The sequence below is a fragment of the Nicotiana attenuata genome, chromosome 11, assembly GCF_001879085.1.
Source record: "Nicotiana attenuata strain UT chromosome 11, NIATTr2, whole genome shotgun sequence".
Classification (NCBI taxonomy): domain Eukaryota; kingdom Viridiplantae; phylum Streptophyta; class Magnoliopsida; order Solanales; family Solanaceae; genus Nicotiana; species Nicotiana attenuata.
Genome location: NC_031999.1, coordinates 3,650,285 through 3,661,773, shown reverse-complemented (window position 1 = coordinate 3,661,773; position 11,489 = coordinate 3,650,285). Strand labels below are relative to the sequence as shown.

Here is an 11,489-nt window from a genome sequence, read left to right as displayed (position 1 = left end):
ACGCAGGTCAAAATAGTAATATCCGAATATGGAGCATCATCCAAAGCATGAAATATTAAAGAGGAAAAAAATAAATAAAAACAGCTTCAAGAAACTGGTGCATTATTCAAATGATACCCCACCAATTAGCAGTATTATCCAAATACCACATAAATCTTTCCTTTTCTTCCATCAACCAAAAGTCTATAATCCTTTGAATAGATACCACCACATACCAAAATTGGAAGAGATACCATTGCATACTGTTTCATTTTTAATCAGAGGTTTTGCTTTCGAGTTTGAATATGGAGTCGCCTTTGTTAGACAGCGCTTTACCTTCTAATATGAGACTTTTCGACGCGAATTCGGATTTAGTCGGGCCCCAATACAAATATCGAACAACGATAAAATCCAAAAAGGGGAAACATCGGACGATATAAATGATGCATAGTGGCATATATAAAATTCTCAAGTATAAGTAGTCCCTCCTTATAGATTTTTTACTCCTTTTCTTAAGAAAATGGAGTAACTCAATTATGATTTGTACGTAGAGTGAAAAGTCAAAACAATTCTTTAATACGATTCTCTCAAAAAGTTTAAAAATATTTTAATTACAAATTTTTGTGATTAAACATGTAGTTATCATTTTTTTTAAAAATTAAAATGGTCATAAGATTTTGTCGATGTTAATCAGGTACTGTAATACAAAGTAGTAGTATCTTCTGTCATCCACGGTAGATTTTTCTCTACTCCTCATTATGCAAAGTATTCCCTTTTTTCAGGTGAAGGAACCAAGAGATAGTAGGATGTTTACTTTTTTTATAATCCAATTGCATGAAAATTCTTTTAATGAAATGATGACTAATAAGATTCATCACATAATTAATTCCTTTTTTTCCCCGACATACTTAATCATTTTTAATTCTTCTTGATTGGTCCATCTAATTTCAATTTTTATGTATCTAACATTTTATGTTTAATACAGCAATTTAATATTTTGACAATATTAAATACTTTAGTAAATATATCTAGTGACGACATAACAAAAAGCTGCACTTCCTAAAGGATCTTGTGTTCTTGCTTAACTTACTACTCACTGTAGAGAAATACTAATAGTTGAAATTAACATATACTATTAGTAGTGGCGGAGCCAGAATTTTCACCAAGAGATGTCAAAATATAAATAATTAGATACATCGAAAAGTCAAGGGGAGTCAACGTATTGTAAATATACATAAAACAAATTATTTTATCTAGCAATATAGTGTAATTTTCAGGCGAAGGGGTATCGCTTGACACCCCTTGGTTCAATGTGGCTCCGCCACTGATTATAGACGTAACTTGGTTAAATAAAGTTACTAAGGGGTCGTTTAGCAGGAGATATAAACATAGTATTGAATAGTGTATTATTAATGCTAGTATTAATGATGTTGGGATTAGTTATGCTGAATGGATTGGTGTATTAAAATATTGCATTATTTCTAAAAAAAAAATAGTTGTTTACAAAAATAATTTTTGTAATGTAAGTATTAAAAATCACTGCATTGCTAATATATTGGTTTGCTATGTATTAATTATACATAGTACACTACCAAATAAGATGTACATATGTTGAAAAAATATACCAATAAGGGATTAGTAATACACAAAATAATGCTTACAATGTGAAATTGATAGACATTAGTAACTTTGTTCTGCAATAATTTTTAAAGTACTACAAGAAATTGAAAGCATAAAAATTATTACTCGTGTTCTATGTATGGATACAAGTTGCAAAATAATGCACAAATATTTAATCAAACTTTATCACAATTATTGACTCACCATTTTTGATGTTTATGGTCTAAAATCACCGATCACACGCAATATGCACATCACTGAATGGAAGTTAAAAAATTCTTATCATTTTTTGGTGTTCTTGCATGCTATAATTGACTTACATGAGATTTTGGCCAGATACATGAGACGATCTCAAAAATTATTTAGATTCAAATATTTTGTACTAAATCATATATTAAGTTTCATGATTACAGTTAAAAAAAAGGAGTATTAATTAAATATTTACAAATAACAATGTTGTAATCAGTTATATTTAATAATTTTTTGAGTTTTCGTGAATTCAATTTGTAGTTTTGTACTTTTGCATCCCCAATCCAACGAAAACGTTATAGTAGCCCTCGTTTCTCTTCTGCCATTTTGATGACAAAAACTCTCTCTCTCTCTCTCTCTTCCTCTATCGGTATTTACGGCTCCGCTTTGTTTTGATCTTCAAAAGCTAAGCTAGGGTTTTGGCTTCCAAATACTTGAAAAAGCCCTCACCTCTCCGTCCTCCATCTCGAATCTCTAGATTCAATTTTAGGGTTTACAGATCTGTTCGACGCCTGCTTTGTAGCTCGCCGTTTATCTGATTCGAATATGTTTTGGAAGCTTCCAGTTCTTTCCTCTTGTTCTCCAGTATGTTTCTGGATCCATCTCTATCTACTGTTCAAATAGATTGAGCTAATAGAATTTTATCGACTCAATTTTTTTTTGATTTTCCGTTATATTTTGCTCGTAAAGTTACTTACTGTGGCCGTTTAACTTTGTTTAGCTCGTCATAATTAGTTAATGATACTTTAGTTTGAGCTAAGTTTCATTTGATTTTATAATTTGGCACACCTCGAATGAATTCAAATGTGAGTAGAATCGTAATAGTATTGCATGTTAATTGAATTCACGATGATAACTCTCAAATCTAACAAAACAAAAAATAAAAAAATAAAAAAATAAAATCAATGAAAAGAGATAAGAAAGTTTTAAAAGGAACGAACTTTGGTAAAAGTGAAGATCTATGCGATTTATAACGGTTTTTTAGTTGGAGTATTTTTCGGATTGCTGAGTCTTTTTATAGCTGTAAGCACTATCTGCTGGCAGGAGTATTTCGTAATGTAATTATATGGTACTCCTAGCATTTTATGTACATCTCTTTCTTGCATAACCTGGTGTTGCATTATTCTTATTCCGACACTGACTAAGTCTAGCTCGCGCTGTAAATACTGTTCAATGAAGCTGTTACCTCAATGCAGTGTGTGTTTGTTTGCTCTTTCTGTTGACTTTCTTTCCATCCTGGTGAGTGCTGTTGCTTATGATAAGACTTGTTTTTCCCTTGGAATTCTAGGTTGAAGCAGTATTAGACAAGGAAAACTTCACTTTGGAAGAGCTGCTTGATGAAGAAGAGATCATCCAAGAATGCAAAGCTTTGAACAGTCGTCTCATAAATTTGTATATTTTCTCCCATTTTCATTATATAGATGCTTTTAATTTAGCATGCCCCCTGGAGAGAATAGTGTTCCTGACTAATTGTTTATTAGTTCAGCTATAAATTTCAAAGTTCACAGTAAGATGGTTATCATTTTCGCATTTCAGTTTGAGAGAGAGGACCCAGGTTGAGCAGTTGCTGCACTACATTATTGAAGAGCCTTCCGAGGATGCCGATAGCAAACGAACATTTAAGTAAGTTTCTAGGACATGACCTCGCTTTAACTGTTATGCCAGTAGTTGTATTTGCAAGTGTCTGCAGTTTCTTAAATATAGTAATTTAGCAACACTTTTTCCTTGGTTTTAATGTTGTTTCACCTTCTAGGTTCCCTTTCATTGCCTGTGAGATATTTACCTGTGAAATTGATGTCATCCTTAAGACTTTAGTGGATGATGAAGAGGTATTGTATTCAGAAGATGCAGTCATGATAATTTTAAGTAAGAAATGAAGTTCTCTTGCTCTGATGTTTCAATCGTCTCTCTGTCTTGCTGCAGCTAATGAATTTGCTCTTTTCCTTTTTGGAACCAAGTCGTCCGCATAGCGCCTTGCTAGCTGGGTATTTTAGTAAGGTAAAATTTGACTCATCCAGACAAAATACCTTGGTCTTAGTTGTTGAATCGTTTTTTTGGTCTAAAACAAGTTGCTTTATGTAGTTCTTGCTGCATTGTAGGTGGTGATATGCCTTATGGTGCGGAAGACTGTTCCACTTATGAATTATGTTCAGGTTTGCCTAGTATTTTCGTTGCACATTATGAATTGTACAAGTTATTGACACACTCCCATTTCTTCTAATAGTTTTTTCCATGTGTCGGACTTTATCTGCTGTTCCATCTTGAGCTTAAGCCGTTGCTTCATTTTCCAAATTCCAACTCATCCTATATTCTAGAAGCCTACAATTTCTAATACTAAAGCTGCATAACTCATTTTGCATTCTTTGGAAGCTTGTGCTTGGCTGCTTGGCATTTACCTTCTTTTGATGAAAGTTGATATGCTGGGAACGAGTAGTTTTAGGGTCCGGAATCTTCATTATGTTTTTAACGAAGTTGTCAGAATCTGTTGGGGAAGTTGATATTGATGTGTATTCTTGCAAATCTACTTAATCTGGGTTAATGGGCGGTGAAGCTAGGAGGATCATGAGTTCATCACATGTTTAAACTGCTTATTGAACACAGAGCTCTCCAATGTAAGAAAGTTTGCCCCAGGCATCTTGTTTTTGGGCGGGAATTAGCACTTAAGATCCATAATTAGGCCATTCCATTTGCAAACACTGCATAGAAATTGATTTAATGCATAGTGGATTGCTTTGAAATGTGTAAATGCTTGTTTTAAATGCATTTTGTCTCCCCTTTTTCCTCTTAAGGACTTGGTGTTTATTTATTTTTTGTTACAGGCCCATCATGATGTTTTTCAACAGATGGTGGATTTGATTGGTATAACATCCATAATGGAGGTTAGTAAGCTTGGTTTTCATTCTACCATCTGACACAATCATTAATAAAGTCAAATCGTGATGGTTGATCTAGCGAAGACTCTCTTTTCCTCTAAATAAGTCCTTTCTTTGTAGGTTTTGGTGCGTCTTGTAGGAGCTGATGATCATATGTACCCCAATACCATGGATGTAATGCAATGGTTGGCTGACAGCAGCTTATTAGAAATGATAGTGGACAAATTGAGCCCCTCTGTAAGTAAAAAATTACGTCATTTTATGTTAATTCGCTGTGCTGGTGGTTGTGGATGTATATACTAGTGCAAAATGTCACAGAGTATTCTAGTATTGGGTGTGTCTTTTCCAGAGTATTATATGATCATTGGTATCTATTATTGTGTCCCTTGTATCATTATTATTTCGTAGTGCCTTTATCAATCATCCATCCAACCATGCTTTGCCCGGTTTAAATGCTTAGGTTGTTGGTTATTCAGCGGTGCGCAGAGTCTAATGGCCTTTTGGTGTTAGTAGCAGAAGGATCTTAGATGTCTTTCAGTAGTTGATTGGAATACCTGTTACCATACCACTGAACTATTGGGCCAAATCCCCTCCAATTATGAATGCATGTCTGTTACCATACCACTGAACTATTGGGCCAAATCCCCTCCAATTATGAATGCATGTCTGTTGCTCCACCTTAATTGAGTTGACTGGAAAATCTATTTTTTCTTTTATCGTTTTTAATTCTTGGTAATAGTTCATATATTTCTAATTTGTGTGTGGAAGCACTTTGCGACTTGGTCTTTTACGGAATGACGATCCGAAGTTCGAATCTCGTGATATATTGTTTTTTCCCCTTCAGAGTTCTCCCGAAGTACATGCTAATGCAGCAGAAGCACTATGTGCAATAACCAGAAACACACCATCCCCCCTGGCCACCAAACTATCCAGCCCAAGGTTTGTGGAACTTTTTTTAATACTTGGAAGTTGATATGTGTTGGCATATCTTTTCTATATATTGTAAGTTTAATTCATTAATCTCTGCAACTTTCTCTGGATGCAGTTTTGTAGCCAGGATATTTGGTCATGCCCTCGAAGACTCACATTTGAAGTCTTCCCTTGTCCATTCGTTGTCTGTCTGCATATCTCTGCTTGATCCTAAACGATCAATTCCATCAACTATGATGTATTCTTTCCGGAACCAGCAGGTTTATGAGTCTCCCGTGCATGCCAATCCTGACACTATTGATGCAATGCTTCCTAAACTTAGTAAGTTTTCTGATTGTGGAAGTTCGTACGGTATTGAGTTATTGAATACTTGTTTACCTGTGTCCTACCATTTAGAGGTCAATTTCAAGTTCTCTACTAGAGACCAGCTGGTAGAGAATTGTAAAAAATGCAATGCCTTTACAAAGTGATTCTGTACTGCCACCTGGCAAAAGCAAGAAAAAAAATTACCGGTAGAATGCTACTTGTATTTGTGATTTTTTTTTATTTGAATCTCATCTTGAACAGTAATACAGTATAATAAACTTTGCTTCATTTATGGCACAGGTGGCTTGCTTGAGCTGTTGAATGTGTCATCTGATGAGAAGATTCTGCCAACAACATATGGAGAACTCAGGCCGCCTCTAGGAAAGCATCGCTTAAAGGTTTGTCTTGGTTACGTTCTTGGAACAAAATAGGATGGCCTTCTATTATTCCTTTCCATTTGATTCGTTTCCCCCCAGGAGGATATGCGAAGAGAGAACTTCACTATTATGATGTTTCCTCTTTTTGTCAAGGGATCAAATATTTTTATCTTCTCTTGCAAAGGAGTTGTACATCTTGTGTATGTTGCTCTGATGGCAACTTGTCATATTTTTATCAGGTTCTAGTACTTGGGATAGTAGGCTTTGAATAAGTACATCCAATTCTTGAATGCTTGCAGCATTGGTGTCTGTGGTCTATTGAGTTAGTAATCTTGTCCAAGTCTTTTGATCTCATCGTAGAAGTGTCGTATCTTCCTTGTAGATTGTTGAATTCATTTCTGTGCTACTGAAAACTGGCAATGAAGTTGCGGAGAAAGAATTGATTAGCTCCGGAACAATTGAGAGGGTCCTGAATCTCTTTTTTGAGTAAGATTTTATGTCAATGTTCCTGGATTCTTTACCTTATAAATTGTTTGGACTGAATGTTCTTACATCCTTATTCTTGAATTTTTTAAAACCAATTTCTTGTTTGACATTCTTACTATTTACTTAATTCCTGTCTAGGTACCCTTATAACAATGCGTTGCATCATCATGTTGAGAGTATAATTTACTCATGCTTGGAAAGCAAGAACATTGCAATCGTCGACCATCTTTTTGAAGAGTGCAATTTGATTGGGAAAATTATTCAAACAGATAAACAGCCTACAGTTTCTGGTGAAGAAAATCAGGTTAATCTTTGTGAAGCAACAAAATCCTTTGATATGTCTGTTTAATTTGAACAATGCAGTTTTAATGCTGGTAATGACTTGTGTAAGTGTTTAATGGTGTTTTTAACTGATGCAGCCCACTTTACCAGCTACTGGGAGACGAGCACCCCGATTAGGTAACATAGGGCATATAACTAGGATTTCTAACAAACTCGTTCAGTTGGCAAACAATGATAACTGCATTCGAGCACATCTCGAGGTTCGTCCTATATAATTTTGTTGCTTGATATGCTTCTCTAAACCTAGGTCCCGAGTCTTTCTCTGAATTAATTATTACTGAAGCTTTATGTTAACATTTACTGTGTTTCCTTTAATATAACATTCTTTTTGGAAACTCCATGAGGGCCACTGGAAAATTTTAACAAACAATTACTTGCCTTTCCACACCAGAAATTCTAAAAAAATTGTGCACTGAAACTTGGTTCCTTTTTGACAAATTTGGAGACTGCATTGACATATATTCTGCTGTGCATGACAATCAAAATAGTTTGAATGATCTGTTGCCAAAAATTTCCTTTTCATGAATCAATAATCGCTCCTCATGCGGGCAGAGTTTATTTCGAGATGGCCTTTGGTATTGATATGCTGAATCTCTTGGCCTTTGGTATTGAAATTGTTGATTCTCTCTGGTTTCCTGCTACTTATTTGTTGATATTGGTATCGTCTCTTAATAATGATATTGCTGTTCTCACTTGTTTTTCTGCACACTGTGTACTCCAGAAGAATATGGAATGGAGTGATTGGCATACTACTGTTTTACAGGAGCGTAATACAATAGAAAATGTCTATCGCTGGGCTTGTGGGTAAGGTTCTCTTTTTTCTGATTCTGCTACTTGATTGCCAATATGAAATCACCCATAATGGTTGTCTGCGTTATGCTTTTAAGATCTGAAGCTGGATAATTATTTTACTGAAGCTATTGCTTGGAACAGTTTCTGGGCTTTTTATATATATGTTAAATGATGCCCCAGTACAGTAGTAGTACAGAATGGAAAAGTAAATAAGGAGTATGAACAAATGAAGTTTGAAGTATCGGATACTTCAAGCAAGTCATTCATTATAGTGTTGGTGTTGGTGTCCTAACAAGCGCTGCACTCCCTGTCTGCAATTCCTTCTACGCAAGTTTTTGAATATTCAAATATGAGGAGGAAGTAGAAAATGGGGAAAAGAGAAATGTGGGTGGGTGGGATAAGCTAGGAATAACGGAAAGCACATGCTTTCGCTCGCAACAATCTGACACAATATACTGTTCATTGTTGTGATCTAGCGTCTAAGATGTGTCGGTATTAGATGAAACAAATTCTGAGGGAAATTCGTTAATGAAATTGTCAAGAGAGGCTTGCAGAATTTCATTGGGATAAATGTGGATTTGAAGAACTGTTTAAGACAAGTGGAGGTCTAAGGGTGGTTTCGAAAAGTTCTTTTGGAGGCAAAGACATTTTTAAGTTTATTAGCTAATCCCTTTTCTGCTTTGCTGCTTTTCCACAAAATAATGAGTTTATGACTTTATGTTTATGTCCTTTATTCGTATGACCAGCCGACCAACTGCATTGCACGACAGAACAAGGGAGAGCGATGAGGAAGATGTTCATGACAGAGACTATGATGTAGCTGCTTTAGCAAATAATCTGAGTCAAGCATTCCGCTACACCATATATGATAATGATGATGCTGAAGAGGTAAATTTCTTTCGTTTTTGGGAGGGGAAGTTTGGGACGGTGTGGTAGAGGGTGAGGTTCTGCATGCAAAAGGAAGAAAAAGAGGAACGTGTAAGCTCATTAACATTTTTGAATTGCAACCCCATATCGACCGTTGGTTATGGGGAGACTTTCACTACCAGCTCACTCAGGTCTTTCTTGCATTTTCCAGGGGCGTGGAGCTCTTGATCGAGATGATGAGGTAATACTTTCATATACCCTGATTAATTCATCTTCCTTGTTGTACATATTACCGGTCATTATTGCATTTGTTATTTGTTATTGCTTGCCCTGGTATTCATCAGAGTCTTATGTTCATGCCTTTGTAGGATGTTTATTTTGATGATGAGTCTGCTGAAGTTGTGATATCATCCCTTAGGTTGGCAGATGACCAGGGGAGGTGAGTTCAAGTTCTCATGTTCTGAAGGAAATTTTGTCAAGGAGTCACTTGAGCACATTCTCTTCTAGCAAAGAAAGTGAAAAAAGAAAAAAGAGTACATATGACTAGAAAGAGAAATGCGTTCCTTTCCAATTATTTGAATAAGTGCCCGTTTGGACATAAATTTTGATGGAAGATTTTTCCAAAAAGAATTCACTTTTTTTCGAAATCAGCATTTGTTCATAAAATTTCCAATTTTCACTTGAAGATGCATTTTGAAAATTTTCTAAAATTTGAAATACTGCAAAAAGCTGTTTTTTAAAATTCACTCAAATCACTCACAAAACTTCAAAAACAACCCAAACTGAAATTTATGTCCAAACACAACGCAAAATTTCAAATACCATTTTCACTTGAAATTTTTTTTCACCATTTTTTTCGAATTTTACAATTCTTATGTCCAAACGCCTACTTAATGTGTTTTTTTTAATTTTTTTAGGGTCTTCCCGTGTGTTAAAAATTGAAGAGTTCGCATGAAAACATGGCTCAACTAACATGAGCTCATAACACCTTCTAAAATCAGGAAAACGGACATACATCTCTTATAAGGGGGGGGGGGGGGGGGCTGTAAAACGACCTAACATGCTGTAGTCTTTACAAGATCTCCACTTGCATATGATCTTTTATATTTGTTTAAAATTTACTGGAGTTTAAGCAATAAGTTAGTATATCTAGGCTTTAGAGTTGTAACATCTCAGTTTTATCTGTTAGGACTTATCACTGTTTGTATAACGGCTATCTTTTCCTTTTCTCCCGCCTTTCAACTTCTGCAGCAGTTTGTTCACAAATTCAAACTGGTTTGCGTTCCAAGATGATAGAATTGGTGATGCTTCAATGAGTACCTCACCTACTGATGTAATGGAGGATATTAATCTCAATGGAACGTCAAATAGTAGTAACAGCAATAGTGATGATGAAGTGGTAGTTGGAGAAGAGGATGAATTGGCTGAGAGCAAAAATTCTAATGCAACACCCAGTTCTAGTTCAAACACGTTTAATGGGCTAAGTGGAGCCAATTCCGGTAATAATGGAGACTTCAATCAACAGAATGAGAAAGCAGTCGCCTCAGCTGACATGACTCCATTCCATTTTGAGACGTCAGGCAGTGATGACCCCTTTGGAGACAGGTCTCTACCCGAATGGGTAGCATGGGGAGATTCCCCAAATATTCAAGTTGGTGGATCCAGTGTGAACCCATTTGAAGATCATAATAATTCTGCTGACCATATTGCTTACTCTGGGGAGATAGCAACTCCACCACTTAGTTCCACTTCTAGTTGCAGTGGAGAATCTATTCCAAATGGTGTTTCATCCCCTGGTTCGAGCAAAAGTTCATCTGGATCTGATTCTATTCAGAAAGCAGCCACTGTTCCTTCGTTGTTTGAAGAGGATGTTGAATTTGTTGGCGTGGAAATTGAGGGTACTGAGAAGGCGATGGAACATGCTCTTAAAGAGGGGATTGTTGGCGAAGCCGCTCCACTGAAAAGGAGCATTGTTCCTAAATCACCGGAAAAGGAAACCACAGATGATGGTGGGGCAGGAACAAAAGAGTTCAACGATGCAAACTACTGGAGAGTCGATCAAGAAGTTGCCGTACTGGAATGACTCTGGAGATCTATTCATCGTGGTTTGAACCTGGATCCAGAGCTGATAGCCAGGATGCCGAACTTTCCAGGATCCCGAACATTCGATTGGTGAGTTTATGCAGCAGATGTGTACAGTGTACTTTGTTTAAAATTGGGATCAAACGATAGGCTAATATAAGGTTGTCACCAATTAATTATTGTTACGCTTATTGATGATTATTGTTCAGGTTTTGTTCTCATTGTAAAATTTTTGATTTCATCTCGTCTTAGCGTACGACGTTACCTTTCTGGAGTTGTATGGATTCTGGAGTAATCTCAGTTCTCCATCCCATTAGGAGCAGGCGTAAACGCTGCCTTGTTGAGACAATATAATCTCATTTTTTTCTGCTTTGATAATCATATGTTGGGTGTGGGTGCATTGTTTTTTTTTTATATATATATATATTTTTTTTAAATTTTTAATTTTTTTAAAAAGCTACATTTGCTGATTAATTGGATGAATCTGCTAAGCATTTTTTACTATGCGATTGAATATGACCGAGACAATAAGATTAACAAGCATCTTTTGCTCTAATCAAAGAAATCAGGGTGAGTATGAAAAGCT

The 11,489-nt window shown here is 35.8% G+C and overlaps 1 protein-coding gene across 2 annotated transcripts; it reads left to right on the top strand.

Moving 5' to 3' along the window:
• Positions 2,132–11,281, top strand: LOC109234043 (serine/threonine-protein phosphatase 6 regulatory subunit 3-like). 2 transcript variants are annotated; one of them, XM_019399883.1, is made up of 19 exons: positions 2,132–2,433; positions 3,137–3,240; positions 3,385–3,471; positions 3,602–3,677; positions 3,772–3,846; positions 3,948–4,001; positions 4,668–4,727; positions 4,842–4,958; positions 5,566–5,660; positions 5,767–5,972; positions 6,258–6,355; positions 6,717–6,820; positions 6,959–7,124; positions 7,240–7,362; positions 7,884–7,966; positions 8,701–8,842; positions 9,033–9,062; positions 9,190–9,260; positions 10,076–11,281. In XM_019399883.1, the coding sequence occupies exons 1-19, from the start codon at positions 2,395–2,397 to the stop codon at positions 10,902–10,904; spliced, it is 2,559 nt and encodes an 852-aa protein (XP_019255428.1). In that variant the 5' UTR covers positions 2,132–2,394; the 3' UTR covers positions 10,905–11,281. The 2 variants fall into 2 exon arrangements, with proteins under 2 accessions (XP_019255428.1, XP_019255427.1); XM_019399882.1 differs by having other exon boundaries at positions 10,073–11,281.

Coding starts and splice junctions, on each gene's coding strand:
- LOC109234043 (XM_019399882.1), top strand. CDS start 2,395: ATGTTTTGGAAGCTTCCAGTTCTTTCCTCTTGTTCTCCA. Junction 4,959..5,565: donor TGGACAAATTGAGCCCCTCT/GTAAGTAAAAAA, acceptor TTTCCCCTTCAG/AGTTCTCCCGAAGTACATGC. Junction 7,967..8,700: donor GTCTATCGCTGGGCTTGTGG/GTAAGGTTCTCT, acceptor TCGTATGACCAG/CCGACCAACTGCATTGCACG.